Source organism: Microtus ochrogaster, unplaced genomic scaffold, assembly GCF_000317375.1.
Source record: "Microtus ochrogaster isolate Prairie Vole_2 unplaced genomic scaffold, MicOch1.0 UNK31, whole genome shotgun sequence".
Classification (NCBI taxonomy): Eukaryota; Metazoa; Chordata; class Mammalia; order Rodentia; family Cricetidae; genus Microtus; species Microtus ochrogaster.
In genome coordinates this window covers 842,977-861,250 of record NW_004949129.1, presented here as the reverse complement: position 1 = coordinate 861,250, position 18,274 = coordinate 842,977, and the positions used below count along the sequence as shown (strand labels likewise).

At 43.2% G+C, this 18,274-nt stretch overlaps 1 protein-coding gene across 2 annotated transcripts; it reads right to left on the bottom strand.

Moving 5' to 3' along the window:
* Positions 1-7,364: 7,364 nt before the first annotated feature.
* On the bottom strand, positions 7,365-13,395 carry Krt40 (keratin 40). Of its 2 annotated transcripts, XM_005368239.1 has the most exons (7): positions 12,967-13,395; positions 11,600-11,682; positions 11,152-11,308; positions 10,013-10,174; positions 9,803-9,928; positions 8,513-8,733; positions 7,365-7,464 (listed from the first exon to the last, which is right to left on the bottom strand). In XM_005368239.1, exons 1-7 carry the CDS (start codon positions 13,393-13,395, stop codon positions 7,365-7,367), a joined length of 1,278 nt encoding a protein of 425 aa, XP_005368296.1. The 2 variants fall into 2 exon arrangements, with proteins under 2 accessions (XP_005368296.1, XP_026645685.1); XM_026789884.1 differs by lacking the exons at positions 11,152-11,308; positions 11,600-11,682.
* Positions 13,396-18,274: the final 4,879 nt, after the last annotated feature.

Sequence of the window (18,274 nt, the reverse complement as noted above, 5' to 3'; positions counted from 1 at the left end):
TGTGGGCCACCATGTGAGTGCTGGAAACCAAGCCCCCATTCTCAGAAAGAGCAACAAACACTCTTAACCACTGAGCCATCTATCCAGACCCGAATTCAAGATCCTGAAGTATGTTCCAAGTTCTGGGCTTCTATGTGTTTTCTCTTCTTTCAGTCTTATAATTTTGGGGTTTTAAAGTAGTAAAGTTTAAGTCCAATGTCTCTCCTGTAAGAGCAAATCTGAGAGAAAATGGCAGGCATTGCCACACCAGAGACCTCTGGGTGTGGGGCTGTGCAGGACAGAGGAAGATGACTTAACAGTCAGCCTGTGGTGGGTAGCTGAGGGCTCAGCAGGGCTTTGCTCCTTCTGTAGAGCCAGTAAGGGCTCCTCGAATTGCAAACACAATTGTGTCTTCAATAAAAAATATTATCAGTTAGCAATGGACTGTACAGACAAAGATGGGATCATAGTACATTGGAACTAAAAAATTCCCATCACCCCGTGACACTGTGGCCACTGTGATGTCCTATGCAGTGTTTGTGCTGCTGCTGGTGCAAGCAGACGGTGCTATCAGCATTATAGCACACTCAGTTCTGTGCAGGGCATGATTATAAACTATTCACTGGTTCACTGATTTACTCCTGTTTCTTTAATGATTGTTTTAGAATACATTCTTTCTATTTATAGAACAGCTTGCTATAAAGCCTTATGCTCACCAGGAATGATGGTGCATGCTTGTAATTCCATCACTTGGGTGGCTAAGGTAGGAGGATTGTGAGTCTGAAGAGATCGGGCTACACGGCTATACCCTGTCTCAAAGGCAGAACAACTGTGAAACTCCCATGATGTAGGATGTTGTGTTACATAGCAGCAGCCTCATTTAGCTTATGTTTCCCACATTTTTTATTACCTCAAGAGGCCTGACTGGCCAGTCACCCAAGTTTGCATAACTACACTCTGACATTCACAAAATGAAAAATATTGCCTAGCAATGTACTATTCAAACATAACTCCCGCTGTGAAGTAAGACCGGACTGTCCTGAATACACACTGAGAGGAATTCAGTCATGAGTTCTCCACAAGTCGTGAATACTTCTTAGAGCTGAGGTTCAAGGCCATTGTTCTTCATTAGAGTCCTTCTGGTGGGCTGCTATGGACTATAGAATGCAAGTGTGTGTGTGTGTGTCAGTGCTTATAGATGAGAGGTTGCCATCATTTTTATGTAACACTAAGTATCAAAATTACAGGCATGCTGTTAAATAAATTACGAATACTATGGAAACATTATATTCTCAATAAAAATGAGGAACCTTCTACATTTCACTGGGTAAATTTTTATTAGTTATTAATTAATTAATTAAAATTAATTAATTGACAATCCCGAACACCTACTGCGTAATGTGCACGTACGCAGTGCTGAAATGCGGTGGAGAAAGACCCCTCAGCACTGTTTTGAGATGTGAAGGCACCCAGGACTGACAGACATCCCTGCCCTTTGTGTAGAATTTGCTCTTGGTTTATCACCATCATTATCAGCATCATCAGTAGCAGCAGCAACATCGTCAGCAGCATCAGCATCATTGGCATCAATTAATTTGTTGTGGGGTGAGCTGGAGAGTGCATAATGATCTAGATTCATGTCAGTCATAAATACTGGCTTATAAGTTTTCAGTATTAAAAAGCATATTTGAGTTGCTGTACAAATGTAATTATACATCTGTGAGGTAAGATAAAAAAAGGTCTTGCAATTTTAGAGATTTTAAATCACTGTGGGGAGATAGAAAGGAATGGCCATTCAGCCTGTGCAAGTGGGCTATTGCCAAAAAAGCTCGACTTTCCAGCCTTAACATCATTTGTAAATGGTGGGGTGGGTGGGGCATTCAAAAACAGGTTAGATTTGGGGCTAACCATTAGAATAATGCCAGTTTAATACTACATAAAGGGCTGAGTTCCTAAAGGTAACTGGGTGGGGTCCCCCAAGTGACCACCCGTGATAAAGACTTTCCTGCTTTCATTTTACATGCTCCCAAGCTACAGACAGTCTCTAATTTTCCAAAGACAGATAGATTTTCTGACCATACGATTGTTCTGCATGGTGGGAGTTAGCCGTGACTAGCTTTCTAATGGGAAACTCATACAGTTCTCCAAGAAGTGTTTATAGGTACTGAGAAAAATGTTAAACAAACAAACAAACAGAAATATACATATATGATAAATAAAAATACATTATTTAATATATATTGAAATTAACTATATATGAATAATACTCTATATATTGTAATCTTACAGCTGAAACAAAAGTATGATGAAGACAGAGAACAGGCAGGCGATAGCCAAACAACCTGTGAAGACGCTTATCTGCTGGAACATTCCAAATAGCTGTAGTTTGCAATTTTCTAGCATTGCACTTTGTGTTTCTTACCAGTTTTATCATCGGAGCAATACTGGAGTTGGGATGTTAATTTGTCTGGAAAGTATTTTAAGTATTTTCACAACTTTTCATTGTTAGAAGAGATGTGTTATCTAAATAAATTTGATATAAAGTTTTAGGTCTGAAATTCGATTTTACTTTAAACCTATGTTAACTGCTATTAGTATATTTTTTATGAGTGTTCAAAAGAGAACTAGAAAAAAAATGAGGAATTATTCTTTAGCTGTCTACTGAGTTTTTAAAAAAAATTAGATTTTGAGATAATTAATTTTATATGCACAGGAAGTTAGGAGGAAGACATGCCAAGGACTTGGAAACTCTGCTGCCTGAGTACTTACATCTTGTTTAATTAGACTACAGATGCAAAATCAGGAAATTAACATCAAAGCATTGGGCCATCTTAGTTCTGTGCAATCTCCTAAATGCTGTCATTTGCAGGAAAAGGGGTGGAGTTAGAGATCACCATGGTTGCAAACTAAGTCAGGCTCGGGGTTGGGGGTGGATCGTGTTTCTTTCATAAGTGAGCAGAATCTAGAAATAAACAGACATGAAAGTCAACAGAGAGCAATCTGGGAAGAGGAAAGGGACCTGGGGGAGGGTTTAAGGGTCAGTAAGGGTGTTGAGTGTGATCAAAATACATTGTCTATATATGTGAAAATGTGACAAGAAGACCAGCTAATTTGTATACTTAATGTAAATTAATAATACATATATATGTATACATACATACACACAGACACGCATATATGCTGCTACAACTGGATATACAGGCCGGTTTTATACTTGCTCTGTAGTTACAGTAGATGTGATCTCTGGAGCCTTCCTTTGTCCACTCCCAGAGTGTCAGGATTCTAGGCATGCACCACCAAGTCCAGTGCTGTCATCAAATCCAGATCTTTGGGCATGCAAGTCAAGTTCTCTATCCACTGTGCTCCATTCCCAGCCTCTAAAGCGGTCATCTTCTGAGCGAATATATAACCACATAAACATAAGAGAAACATACGTGTTGATAATTTCTTTTAGCATCTGAAAAAAATTGTGCCTCTTCCTACTGGCCTCCATGGTTGTAGTGATTTGGATATGCAGTGTCCCCCAGAGACTCATGTGTTGAGGACTTACCTCCATGGGGTGCCAAGATTTTGAGGAGTGGGGGAAGCTTGAAGAGGTAGATAGGGTCGGGTTGCAGGAAGTCACTGGAGGTGGTGTGCATCTTCCTGTTTGTCTGTCTCTCCACTTCCTGGTCACTATGATTTGACCATTCTCTGCTACACACTCAGCCTGGCTTACTGGCCCAATGGACCCAACTGGCCATGGCCTGAAACCCTGAAACCATGATCAGAAATAAATCTCTCCTACTTTAAGCTGTTCCTCTCAGATGTTCATCTCCATGACAAAAACTCACACAATGGTTTATGGTGTCAAATCTACCATCATTTAAACAGTTTTCTTCCAGTAGAGAAGTTTTATTTCTCTCTCATCCGTATTTTAACGCTTGCTCTTCGGTATTCAGAAGTTTGTCATCGTATATCATGCGTGAACTCTTGCTTCTAAATCTATCCTTTAGGATGTTGGTGTATCTTCCCGAATCTATCTGTTTGACTTTTGTAAAATGTGGGAAAGTTTCAGCCTTTATTTCTTCAAATACACTTTGCTATCCACTTTCCTTCCCCTCCCTGAGATGGGGGATACGAAGCTTAGCCCTTCTGATCTGGTCCCAAAGCTCCCCAGAATGCTCCATGGTTTCTGGATTAATTTCTCTTCGTTGTTCAGGCTGGTTGGTGTTTCCCTGTTCTGTGATCAGATTTTCTTCTCTTTTCTTTTGGCACACCAACGAAGTTCTGTTGCTAAGCCTATCCAGAGAGTCACATGTTGGACTGATGGCATTTTTCAGTTCTGAAATTTTCTCTTGCTCTTCCTGACATCTTCACTGAGCCACTGCTGTGTGTTTCATTGGTTGAAGAAGCTAGTCAGAACATGGTCATGGAAGCATTTCTATGATGACGTCATTGAATCCTCATCGGGCTATTCTAGCATCTCCAGGGGGCACCTCGGAATCTATTGTTTGTACCTTTTCATTTGAGTTGACATTTTCCTGGCTTCTGAAATGACGAATAAATTTTGATAGACACAGGAACATTGGGATATTTTATTGTGAGACTCTGGCTGTCATTTCAATCTTGTTCAAACAGGTCTCCCTGACATCATTTTGAAAGCAATGGGAGATACTATCTCATGCTGCCAAAGAGGCGTGGAGTCCTGGGTTCTCTACTTCCTATTTTAACACCCAATGGAAAGTCTCTTCCTTAGGGCCAGAAGGCTGAGATTTCAGGCTCCTTTCCAGGTACTGCCTGGCTGGGTGGGATAGCGTCTCATTATTGCTTCCTGTGTGCCCTTGTTGCTTATCTCCAGGCTTCCTTGGATACCACCCCTGAAGAAGATTTCTCACAGCTAGAATGAGGCATCATGTCTAAGCTCACCAGACAGTCTTCTCAGTATCACCCAGTGAGAATGAAAGCCCTGGGCCCCTTCCTTAGCCTTCTCTGACTTCACTCCAGTGGGGACTCCAGTGGCCTTAGTGGCCTGGAAAAGACAGAAGTCTGAATTTTTCACTTGGCCTTTCCTGGTGGGCATGGTGACAGACAAAATGATCTTCTGTCCCTGTGGCATTTGTTTGGGCTGAGTGGCTAGTATGTAAAGGTTTTATATCTTTCTAGGTGGTCCCTTTCTGGTTCTTCATCCCGAGAGCTCAAGGTCTCCATTGATACATCATTTTCTGGTTTATACTTCTTGATGTTACTGGGATGTTTACCCCACACCCCCAGCTCCTGCTTTGGGATATAAGAGGCTAAAAGGAAATCTGGGGGTCCCACCTCAAAGTCATCTTTTGAACCTCTAATCTTCAGATGGTTTAACTTCTTCCACTTTTCAGCATATTATAGTTGTTTCTTGTAGAATTGCAGGGTTTCTCCGGACTTAATGATAAAATCCTATTGCCAAAGACACTAAAGCCCTATGGTCACAGGCCATAGAGAAATCAGGTTGGTACTGACCAGAAGATTTACCCCTGTTGGTTAACTTGCATATCTCCTGCCACTATTTTGCTAAATGGATATGTTATCAGCCTGCCCTCTAAATTCACATCTCTGTGCCCATAGATGAGTGCAGCTATCAGACCTCATCAGAGACGTTTCTTTGTGTAGTGCATAGTGGTTAACACAAACGCTCACAGTTAGTCAAAGTGCAAAGAATATGTGTCAGGGGAATGTTCGGTCAAAAATGAGACATCTACAACATGCTCTTGCTTCCAAGACTCAGGGACTATCGTAAAAGAGATGGTAGAAAGATTGTAAGAGCCGGAGGTCCAGAAGCCAACAGCATCATCTGAGCGTGGAAGGATTGCTGCACTCGTGAGCTTGCTTCAACTGTGGATGTCAGTCAACATTTCACCATGGAGTGAGGAGGGACCCACAATTCCCCACCCCTAGTCAAGGAGCTATGAACAGTTGATGGCTTCTTCAGGAGGGAGAGTCCGTTTTCTTTAAGGGTGTGGTCCTTGGTAGGCAGACTATGCTCCAGTAGATGGCCCCACACTCGTGAATATACAGACAGCAGCAACTGGACTAAGGGGGTTAGAAAAATAGAGGACACTAAGGTAGGAAGGGTCTGTGTGGAGTTAGGGGTGGGGATGTATATGAGCAAATTCATGTACGAAATTCTCCAAGAATTAACAAAACATTACACTAAAAGAATCCTGGGGATTTCTCTTAGGAGGAAGAATAAAGAAATGAACATGTATTTAATCTTTTCCTTCTCTCCCTTCTTTCTTTCTTTCTTTCTTTCTTTCTTTCTTTCTTTCTTTCTTTCTTTCTTTCTTTCTTTCTTTCTTTCTTTTAGCACAGCCTTTTTCTATAGTCTTGGAGCCCATTACGTATTCCTTGCTCTACAGCCTTGAAGCTATAGACACCAGATTTAAGTTCATACTACACCAACCTGGTCTTGAATGGAAGCAATCTTGCTGATGCTGCTTTTTTCTCTCTGATTGCTAAGATTGCAAATGTGAATTGCAGTAGATCACACCTGGCTCTACTTTGCTTTTAAAATGTATTAAAATAATTGTTTTTATACCTAGGTGTAACATTTTATATATTAAGCAACCCAACCACTAAAATGATGAACACAAAAAATGTTTTCTCTTAAATTAGGATGAAAAATGCTTAAATAACATAAGGGAAAAATTAAATAACCATGCGAACTGTTAAGTATAATTGCCACTATGTGGAAAAACCAATTATAAGAAGAAAACTGGAAGTCCTGACTAAATACTGGCCATTCATGGGATGGAACTGAGAGTATTTTTGTTTAATATGCACAAGATAAAATAGGAGAACCTTGTACATTTAGAATTAAAAGTAAAATAAATGTTATTTTATTTCCGAGAAAGATACATACAAATACCTATTTTTAGATATGCAAAATTTCTCAGATCTGATCTGTTTAGATATGCAACATTTCTCATGGATTATCTAATCTGAGGGCTGAAGATACTTTCAGTTCGAATTTATGCAAATTCAAACCAGAGTCATGGGTTTAGACAAGTTCTCTTCTGTTAAAAGGCCATTATGACCAATGGCAATTAGTCACTAAACTACACTTAACCATCCTAAAGAAATGAAACAAGTTTTATTTGGAGATTAACAAGAATGCTTTATGGGCTTTCAGAATACCACACTCCTGCTTAAGGTAGAAGACATCATCAACAGACCCAGCCGCTCAGGGCTGATTGTCAGGCACTGTAAACTGGGTGGATCCCTGTTTTTGCACTGGGTATGCCAGGCTGAGGTTTTGACTCCTAGGCGGATCCGTGTGTCCCGACTGAGTGAGGTCTGGTTGAGGCTGGACTTCTTTCTTGAGCACCGGCACCAAATCTCCACCCACCTTGCTGGAGATGGAATAGTCACGCACAACAGTTTTCAACTGTGCAAATCACATAGGCTGAACATGGCTCACACGTGCTGCTTGTTGTGGGCACTGTAGAACATGGATTGCAGGGGAGCCTGGGGAAGACCAATTCAAACTAAGTTTAGCAAGAGGATCTTGGCAGCATGCTGTCTCAGGAACACAACTTGCCTTACAAATGGTGCTGGGGAGAGGCCTGGGATTTGTCTCCTGTGCTATCTTTGGACCCAGGACAGTCATTACTTCCACCTCCAGTACTGCTATACGTTCTGCAGTAGGGATTGCTGTGCAGCCCCTTGTCTGTAGTTTGTCAAATGTTATATCACATACGGTCCCGATTTCCTCTTGTGGGAATGTCATCTATGAAAATTATTGTTTCAGAATGTGAGAATATTTTTGGGCTTTTCCACTATCATAGACTCAGCCTCAGCCTTTTCTTTTTAGACTTAGTGAGTAAGAGAGAGAGAGAGAGAGAAAGAGAGAGAGAGAGAGAGAGAGAGAGAGGTGTGTGTGTAGGTCAGATAACAGCCCATAGAGTCAGTCTCTTCCATCACGTAGGTTTCAGGGATAGACCATCGACCACCACACCAATTATCAGGCTCGGCAGTAAGGACCTTTACCCACTGTGGTAGTTTGAATGAGAAATGCCCCCTATAGATTCGGATATTTAAAAAGTTGGTTCCCAATTGGTGTGGCTTTCTGGTGGTGGTGGTGAGGAGGTTGCAGCTTACCGTAGGAAGTATGTCACTGAGGGTGGGCTTTGAGAGTTTATAGTCTTGCACCACTTCCGGATCACGCCCCCTGCTTTGCATTTGTAGTTGAAGATCTGATCTCTAAACTCCCTTCTCCTGCTGTCTGGCCTGAGGCTTGCTGCCATCTTGCCCTGCCACGACAGACTCTTGCCCACTGGTAATGCATAGCCAAAATCAACTCTTGTCCTTAACTTGTATTTGGTCACAGAAGCAGAGAAGTAACTAAAACATGCACTGAGCCACCTAGCCAGGCCTTTTCTTCACTTCTTTTTTGTTTTTTTTTTTAAAAAAGAAAACCTCCCTAAATCTATTAGTGGGGGTTGACCATGGTCAGACCTCATGGAAACAGGATTCTCCTTTAGGACTTGGGGGACTGCAGAACCGTGGAACTTACCTGCAATCCTCCTTCTCCAGCAGGCCCCTGTACGTGTTGATCTCACACTCCAGCCGGGCCCGGACATCCAGCAGCACCTGGTACTCCTGGTTCTGCCGCTCCAGGTCACAGCGGATCTCAGCCAGCTGGTGCTCCACGCTGTCAATCAGACACTGCATCTGGGCCAGCTGTGTGCTGTACTGGGCTTCGGTCTCTGCCACAGTACATTCCAGAGATTCTGTCTGCAGAGAGGAAGACCTTCTCAGAAGGACCCTATGTCAGACCTTTGCTGTACCCCTTTCTAGCTCTGAGGCTCAGTTATTTAGCTTCTCTGAGACTCCGTTTTATTCTATAGTCATGTCATGGGGAGCCTGGGAGGGTGAAATGAGTTGGGAACACTTACTGTGCCTGAAAATTACTCAAGGCCTTTAAATGTGTCACCTCTATCTTTATGACTGCTGCCCCCTAGGACTTATTTGTGTAGCGTAAGGAGGGTTGACAGCATCTGGGAAGCCACTCTGGGTCTGAGCACCTGGCAGGGACTAGCAGCACAGTGTCATTGCAATGACAGCAGATTGGGGGTTCAACCACCTGGATTCCATTTCCACTGAGAACTGCAGAACATTCTGGAACTCACTTCTCTTGACCCTAGCTTCCCCCTCCCCCTGTCCAATGAGGCTAGGGAAGGTGTCTGCCATAGATTAAACCGTGCATCGCCTACACGAATGCTCAGGTGTGGATCATCTAGGTAGGTATACTCCTTGGACCTAACTCAGCGAATGCCTGATGGGACCTGGTGTATGTGACTTTCACTGCATGGTGCGTTCTTGATGCTTGGGTGGGGAGGGGTGTGGTAATGTGTAGATCTCAGCTGCAGTATGAACACTTGGGAAAATTATGTGTGTGTGTGTGAGTGTGTGTGTGTGTGTGTGTGTGTGTGTGTGTGTGTGTGTTTTAGACACGATGATGAAACTGGAAAATTGCCCATTGATAAAAGGGAATCAAAATCTGTTAAGTGCCTTCCGCTCAGCTCTCTGCTTCCACTGTGTTCTGAGACTCTTTTTGTTTCTAGTGGGTGGTATTGGGGACATACTTAGACCTGGGGCACCAGCAAGACACCCTGGGGAGACCAAGAAAGCTGTTGATCTGTCGCTCTGCTTCCAATATGCACTATCAATGTATGTGGAGAAAGGCGGGGAACTGCCACCCTGGCTAGCTGGACACTCAGAGCTGCTGTGTGAACTGGGAGCATCTCCCTGGACTTTTGTGGGCATGCTGCTGACACGGGATGACATTTGTTGTCCCACACACCAGGGTTTGCTGCGCCTGGAGCTCAATTTCCAGAGTGTTGGCCTTGCGCTTCAGCTCCAGCACCTCAGTCTGGCATCCCTGCAGCTGCTCGGCGCTGGACATCTGCTGCTGGTTCAGCTCTTCGGTCTGAAACACAGTGGGGTTAGGGTGCTCCTTACCGGAAGCCCGCAGTTCCTTTCCGGAAGCCCGCCCTTTCCGGTGAGCACTGACCTGAGCAGCGAACCACTCCTCCGCATCCCTGCGGTTGTTGGCCAGCACGGTCTCATACTGACATCGCATCTCATCCAGGACCTTGTTGAGGTCCATGGTGGGGGCAGTGTCCAGCTCCACGCTGAGCCGATCTCCAAGTTGCTCACGAAGCACGTTGACCTCCTGAGAGTGGGAATGGGGTAAAGAATGCCAGAGTGGGGGGTGTGTGTAATGTCAATTTGATAAAAAAAAAAAACAAAAAAAAAAAAACCAAACAGCAATCCTATTTTGATTTTTGGCACGGGGGTAACAGTCTGGGGTTTTGGTTCAGATTCTCTTGGTTGAGTCTCTTTTGATTACTTCTGTTTATGGAAGAGTTTTAAAATTTACATGTCTATGTCTGTTGCCACATGGAGCTGGAGTTGGGGACAGTTATGAGTGCCGGGTACTAATCTTGGGTCCCCTGGAAGAGCAAGAAGCAGTCTTAACTGCTGGGCCATTTCTCTATCCCCCCACTCTCCCTGCTAGTTTCAAGTGTCTCAGTTTCTTCATCTGAAAAATGACTATAATATTGTTCTCTTTCCCAGAGAGTAATTGTGAGACAGGGAAGAGTTAAACAATAAATTTATACAATTCCTGATGCATGCTAAGGTATGCATCTGTAATTTCTAGCTATTATTACCACCAAAATATTCAAAGTATAATTTTTTGTTTTACTTTGTTACATAACTCTGCTTTTCATTCGTGACAGTTTATAATAGAAACAAGGTTACAAATATACAGTATCTAAAAATGCTACTCCTAATATCGCATGACAATTTATCTTTTCTTTGGCAGGGGACACGCAGCCTGTTCATCAGCTCAATTTTCTTGTTGTGCAGTGGAGCTAAGGAGATAGACATTAGGGGAGTTAGTTCTCCACCCAAGCAAGGGCTGGCAGTAGAGTGGCCCCATCCTCTGCCCCTGCTGAGGGTGATGCTAGAAACGATACACACTGTCTGTCACATCTACCTTGAGATACACTGGGTGCTCAGGCCGCGCAGTAGGCGTGCCTCTGGTTTCGGTCCAGCTTGCTCAGTGTCTGCCCTAGTTCAGTTTACCCTTGAAATCTCTCAGTAGAACTTTTCCTGTTGTCCTTGTCCAGCAGCCACTTGGCCTACCTCTTCATGGTCTTTCTTCAGACAAAGGAGATCACTCTTCAGCGACTCCACATGGGCCTCCAGGTCTGATTTGCACAGGTTCAGTTCACCCAGGATGCCACGAAGGCCGCTGATGTCATTCTCCACCAGCTGACGAAGAGACAGTTCGCTCTCATACCTTTCCCAGCAAGAGAAAGAGAGGGGAGGGGCTGACTTGGCTAAACACTGACCAGAGTGCTGGGGTACAGGGTGAGTGACCTGTGGCCTCCAGGGAGCCATATGCCACAATTTCCCTTGCATCCCAAATGATGGCGAGTTCGAGTTTCTCAGTTTAAAAATATATCTTAATCTGGGATTATTTTCTCTCTCAATGGTGCCATTATTATTTTCAAATTAGATTAAAAGTTAACATGGAAAATGTACATCTAAAATACAGCGTGGTTGAGAAAATAAATGTAAGTGGACTTACTTTGACCTGAAGTCATCAGCGGCCAGTTTGCAGTTGTCCACCTGAACAGCAAGTCTAGAATTCTCTGCCTTCGTGCACAGTATCTAAGAGGTAAGTCATCATGGAATCAACAGCTCTCTGGGAGAAACCCACATGTCTGTTTTAACAGCCGTGCCATTCATTAGCTTATGGAAGTCTTTGCCAGTGAGCATAGCATCGTTTTCAACCTGTGTTTCCTGTTAACTGTCCCAGGAAGAAAAACACCAAACCAAACCATGCAGTGCCAATTTAGAAACAAAATACAGAAATAAAGGAGGATGTTCTCTTTCTAAAAAGAGATTTTATTTTATTTTTCCAGTTATGTGTGTGCATGATTGTGGGTCTGTGTGTGATTGTGTGTGCAGACTTGTGCATTGCCTTAGGTGGTCAGAAGAGGGTGTCAGGTCCTTGGGAGATGAAATTGTGGGTGGTCGTGAGCTGCTGTATATGGGTGCTGGGAACTGAACTCAGGTTGCTCATGAGTGGGACAATGCTGCTGTACACTGCCGAGCCATCTCTGCGGCTTAAGGTTTCCTTTGTAAGCGACTCAAGACAAGACCCTTTGCAGTCATCATTGCCTCCTGAGCTTTGTTGGTTTCCTCCTCTGCGAGTATTTACTAGAGCTGCATCTCTGTCTATGGCCATAGAAATTCATCCATTGGACAAGGAGAGATGGCTCTGCCAGTAGAGCCTTTACAATGCAAGAAGAGAACGCGGGTGCAATCCCGCAGAACTCACGTGGAAAAAAAAAACTAAGTCTAGCAGCGTGTGCCTGTTGCCCCTTGTCCTGGGGGCGTGGGTGGGATGGACAGAGTAGTAACCTTGGGACTCTGGCTAGCCAGTCAGATCAGTGAACTCCAGCTCCCTTGAGAGACTCTGTCTCAAAGAAACAAGACGGGGAGCAGAGGCCACTTGCCCTTGACCTCAGGCCTCCTCACAGATACATACATTCCCTCCACACGTGCACATACTTCCCCCACCAACCCCGCTCGGATGCACACGTACACATGAAAAGAAAATGATTACCAGGTGAACTAATATAGGTGGTATTCAATATCTGTTTGATAAAGCATATAAATATGCAATGATATACACAGAACAGATTTTAGATATCATAGTCCAGTTTCTCCCTGTCTGTGGATCATGAACTCTGCAGAGAGATGACATTTCTATAGTCACTCCATAGTTAGTGCTGATATGGAGACATTCCTTGTTATCTATGGCCCTCTTTTCTGGCAGCATATTAGCTCCTGGAATCCCTGTGTTTTTCATCCATCAAGCAACCTGCTCCAGTAAAACTATTAAGAGAAATCAGGAATGGCAAACAGAAAGCATTAGGGACACACAACCTTTTGCTGGAGTTCTTCGATGGTGTCGAAGTAACGCTGGTAATCTGGGCACACCAATGGGGCATCAGGCTCGCACTGCTCTCGGATCCTGCATTCCAGCTCGGCGTTGTTCTCCTCCAGGCTTCTCACCCTTTCCAGGTAGCTGGCCAGGCGGTCATTCAGGAACTGCATCGTCTCCTTCTCGTTGCTGTTGAACGCCCCTTCCTCACACCAGGCACAGCTCCCCACCAGGCAGGGATTGCTACAGCTGCTGGCCAAGTAGCAGGGTGAGAGACGACCGGCCGAGAGGTGAGCCCTGCAGAGGAAGCTCGGGGTCTGGCATCTGGATGTGGCACACGTGCTGGGAAGGCAAGTCGTGTCGGTGGGACAGGGCGAGGCAGCTGCACAGGGCTCAGAAGAGCAGCACGCAAGGGAGCCGTCGGAAGCCATCTTCTGAGAAGGAATGAACAGACTGAATGCAGTATGGCCGATGACTCCAAACGTCTCCTTCCCTCCTGAGACCTTTATATCGCCCTTCAAATGGGTGTTTACAGGACACACCAATGTTTTCGCTAGCACCACGGGGGCCAGTTTTCCTACAAACATCTCATTAGTGCTGTTTATTTACCGAGGAAGTTTTATGCCTTGTAAAAAGAGGATAACTTCAGGTTACTAAGTGGGGACTAACGCCATTTCCACATGCTGCTTGGGTACAATCCTTATTTTAGCAAAAGGCCATCGGGAACATTATCCTTTTGAAAGAATTAGGAACCAAAGCAAAAAATCGAGCCATTTTAGGTAGAGCTCATGAGAGATACAGAAAATAATATTTCCATAGGTTTTTGATTTTGAAAACTGATTGCTCTTGTCTATTTTAAAAATAGACACCACAGCTCATTAAATTGCATGCGTTTGTTTGTGCTAACCAGCCACCATACTGCATCCAGTCTGTTCATGAAAATGGTCATGGTGGCTAGCAACCTTGATGTGCTTGTGTGTGTGTGTTTGTATGCTTGAAGCATGTGCTTACATGGCAAAGAAAAAGGTATATACTGAATGTGAAGCCTGTGTGTTCATTTTCTAGAGCAATGAGTATAAGTGTGCCCTGTGACCAAAGTAGAAACTGGCTGTCAGGATCTGAATTGTGATCTTTGTTATCTCAAATGTTCAATTGCTAGCCAAGTACTAATCATGCCCGCCCTGCTTAGTTGTCGAGATTGGGTATATCCAGGGTGGATGACCATACACGCAAGCTTTGCCTTCACATATTTCCATCTTAGATTCCTTATGCTATTTTTAAAAAGCTGTTACTATTTACTTATGTTGGTGTTGGGGCTCCAACATGAGGCATTGTTCAGGCTACGTATATCATATACCGCAGACTACAGCCATAGTCCTTACCTGTGTTTCTAAGGACAGTGGAGACAGAAATTATGATGAAGATTTGGGAAACCTCACTAACTGTACTTAGGCATAGAGCTAAGGAAGCCACAAAATCTAACCTCCTGTTATATGGAATCTGCTTATTTATGAAAGTCTCAATTTTGTGAATGTTGAGATTATTGGAATTAGGGGACATCTGATTATGTAATGTCTGTTTCAAACAGCAGTTCCAGTGAGTAAAATCCTCTGGTATGGAACCAGGTGGATGCAGATTTGAGGCAGAAATTCTTTGCATGTGTTTTAGGAATCTATTGTAGATACCCTTTCATGATGTTTTTGCTTTAATTGTGGTTTTTATTTCACTTTCAAAAGTACACAGAAAAAACTGCTTCCAGAGTCAATAAGACCCCACTCCCAGTATGCGTGTGCCTGTGCACGTGTATGCGTGTGTGTGCATGCATGTGTGCTGTGTCTATGTGCAAGCCACAGATTAATTTTGGGTGTCTTAAATTGCCCTTTTTTTTTTAACCTTACTATTATTCTTTTGGAGACAGGGTCTCACTATATAGCTCTAGCTGACCTGGAACTCACTATGTTATACAGACCAGGCAGGCCTCAGACTCATATTGATCTACCTGAATCTGTCTCCCGAATGATATGGTTAAAGGAATGTGTCATCTCAACTTTTGAGACAAGGTCTCTCACTGGACCTGGAGCTCACCCATTTGGGGGGAGGCTGGATGACGGGTGAGCTCTAGTGACTTTCTTGTCTCCCTCTATCCCCTGAACACTGGGATTACAAAGGTACCATTGGGCCAGCTTTTGTGCTGGGAATTTGAACTCAAAGCCTCAGACTCGTGCAGCAAACTTTTTCCTGATCCAGCCATCTCCCTAGTCCCTTTAAGATTCTTCATAAGGGAAAGAAAATCACTTGCTCTGGTCAAGTGAGAATTTACATAATCCAAACAGAGTTATTTTCTTGCTTTTGAGCATGGTTTCCTAGGTAGCTGCCAATGTAAATAAAATAATAAAAATGAGGAGAATGTACAAGTGTGTAAGATAACATCCCAGGATCCTCTGTTCACAAGTTATTTGAATCCTTGTGTTATATAGTCTTCCTATTCTTTTGTTTTTTCTTTTTCTTTTCTTTTCTTTTTTCTTTTTTTGATAGACAGGGTCTCTCTGTGTAGCTTTGGAGCCTGTCCTGGAACTCGCTCTGTAGACCAGGTTGGCCTCAGACAGGCAGAAATCCACCTGCCTCTGCCTCCTGAGTGCTAGGATTAAAGGCATGTGCCACTACCACCCGGCTGTGTTATTTATTCTTAGAGGGCTTCATGGTGTGTACGGATACTGTTCTGGAAAGGGTGTGAGGCAGAAGGTACAAAAACACACTTGAAAAGGTAAAAACTGAAAATAAAATCACACTCCAGGAGTAAACTGATAAATAACTTGCAAAATATCTTTGAAGAGAAACTCTATTGTCTACTGGCCGTCTATCATAGGCCCTGGTAATTTAAATGTCATATTGTAAGGCAGGGTGTGGTGGTGCATGGCTGGAATCCCAGCACTTGGGAGACTCAGGCAGAAGGATCAGGAGTTTGAGGATGGTCTGGGCTACCTATCAAGACCCTATCTCAAAAAAAAAATACCTAAAAAAAATACCTCCAAAAAGTGTTATAATGTTGTATGTTATTATTTCAAATTAACTCTAGATAAAATAAAGGATATATTTTCTTTGTCTTAACCTAAGTTCTGATTGGAGAGTTTTGGCTGCTGGTTATTGCATTGGAGGGACACAGCTGTTCATTTTGGCTTTTGAATAGATAGGCAGTTTTGTCTAATAAGGAGTAGCTGTACTCTGAGAACACGGAAAGGGGCCAGGACACACACACGTCTGCAGCTTACAGTCCTCAGAAGAAGAAACAATTGGGAACAGGGAAACAAATAGATATCATGGAAGGTCATGATGGCGACCACGACTGTTTCATTTATGATGTGCTCTTGTTTTAGGACATCCACCAACTCCTGCTGCCAGAGCAAGCTTTTGAAAATCCATTTTTATTCTTCATCAATACAACCCAAACTGTCTACCTTGGCAAACAGGGTCTTCCCATGGTTCATAGCCACCTCATTGCCTTACACTCATCTCACAGACCAAGCTCCAGCCACTCTACAAGCTCGTGGTACTGTTTCTCCTGCCCTTCCTTTCATGGCTCAACTTTCATGTTAAAACCCAGTGAAAATGGCACCCAGCTGCCTTGGGTTGGGATACCCATATCAGACTCCTCACGCCAAGGCTGGGAGAGCATTATGGGAGAGAGGAGCAGAAGGACCCTAGGAGCCCGAGGGGGTAAATGATTATGAGGAGACAGTGTTTGTCCGACACAGCAAGGCAGCTGCACCGAGGAACTCAGTGGTTGTGGCAGCGTGCAGATGACTCATGCAAACTCAAGCAGGACCAAATCTGAGCATGGAGCAGTGAGCACACGGTCCTGTCCCTAGTTGAGGAGCTATTGGCAATTGGTGACTTCTGGGAGCGAGAGATCAATTTTCCTTAAGGCTGTTGTTGCTGATAGGTTGATCACTTTCCAGTGGAAGGCCACATATCCAAGGGTATCTGGGCAGCACAATTTGGTCCTGATGGGTTTTAAAAGAAGGCGGGGGCAGGGTTGGCGACAACACAAAGTTGGGTGATCAGGAAAGGGGGATAGATATGGGAGGAGTTAGGGGAGGGGATGAATATGCTCAAAACACCTTGTATGAAATTCTCAAAGAAAAATTCAAATGAAAACACACAAATTCATATGTGTTTTCCTTTTTTTAGGCTTATTGGTGTTTTTATTTTTTTCTTGACAGATTCTCTTTTAAGACATACCATGTCTTATCTCTGGTCCTTAGCATATAACAGACCATTAATAAATGTTTGCTAACGATAAATCCATTTACTTTAATAGGAATTTCTGTTTTGATGCATAATTCTTTACAAAATTTAATATTGAAGACAAAGAAACTTGGTGGGAATGAAGACTACTGCCCTGGTGGCCATATTTCCATGTGACTAATTTAGATGCCCATTTAGGTGTAACACCCTTATTTACCAGCTGTGTTTTCTTTCTCTAGGTATGGAATCCCACGGGCCTCACTTGTTTTTGCCATGAAACGAGAGAATAAGAAAATAATACCAGTTTTTTTTAAACTTTATAAAATTTAATGCTGCTAAGTGACACCTCTGGGCTCTCAATGACTGCATAATTGCTAACGTATTCACCTTCTTCCTTCAAGATAATTTGTTAAGAAAAATGTTCTATATGGCTAGGTGCAGTTTTGAGAAAGCTATGTCTGCCTCATCCTGGTCAAGACATTAGCATTTCCCCATCAAGCTGGAGTGCCATTTTGTTCCCTTTTCCACTTGGCTGCAAAGGTAAACATTGCAGTGATTTCTGCTGCCATGCATTACTGTTCTGCATGCTGGAACTTTGTGCACAAAGTCACCCAGTGTGCATAATTTTGTCTAGTTTCCTTCAGTCAACACTCTCTTTTAGTTCTTGGATGCTGCATCAGTACCTTGTTGAATCTGAAACGTTCATCTTGTGATGTTGATGATTTATTTTTGTCTCTTCTGTGGATGAGCATTGTTTCCAGTTTGATGATGTTATAAATAAAACTTTTATAAGATTTGTGTGTGTTTTTGTAGATACATTTTTTCTTTTCTCTTGGACCAATATTAGGAGTAGAATTGTTGAGCTGTGAGTAGGTATATATTTCTATATTTCTTTTTATAAGAAACTATAAGGGACTGGAGAGATGGTGCAGCAGTTAAGAGCACCTTTAATCCCAGCACTCGGGAGGCAGAGGCAGGTGGATCTTTTTGAGTTTGAGACCAGCCTGGTCTAAAAGAGCTAGTTCCAAAACCACAGAGAAACCCTGTCTCGAAAAACCAAAAAAA

Bases quoted from the DNA above. Each gene is read 5' to 3' on its own strand.
- Krt40 (XM_005368239.1), bottom strand. From the start codon at position 13,395: ATGGCTTCCGACGGCTCCCTTGCGTGCTGCTCTTCTGAGCCCTGTGCA. The intron at 11,683-12,966 runs GTTGTGTGTCCC...CTTACCTCTTAG, and splicing joins TCGAAGAACTCCAGCAAAAG to ATACTGTGCACGAAGGCAGA. The intron at 8,734-9,802 runs GTGTGTGGGACA...TCCTCTCTGCAG, and splicing joins TCCAGGCGCAGCAAACCCTG to ACAGAATCTCTGGAATGTAC.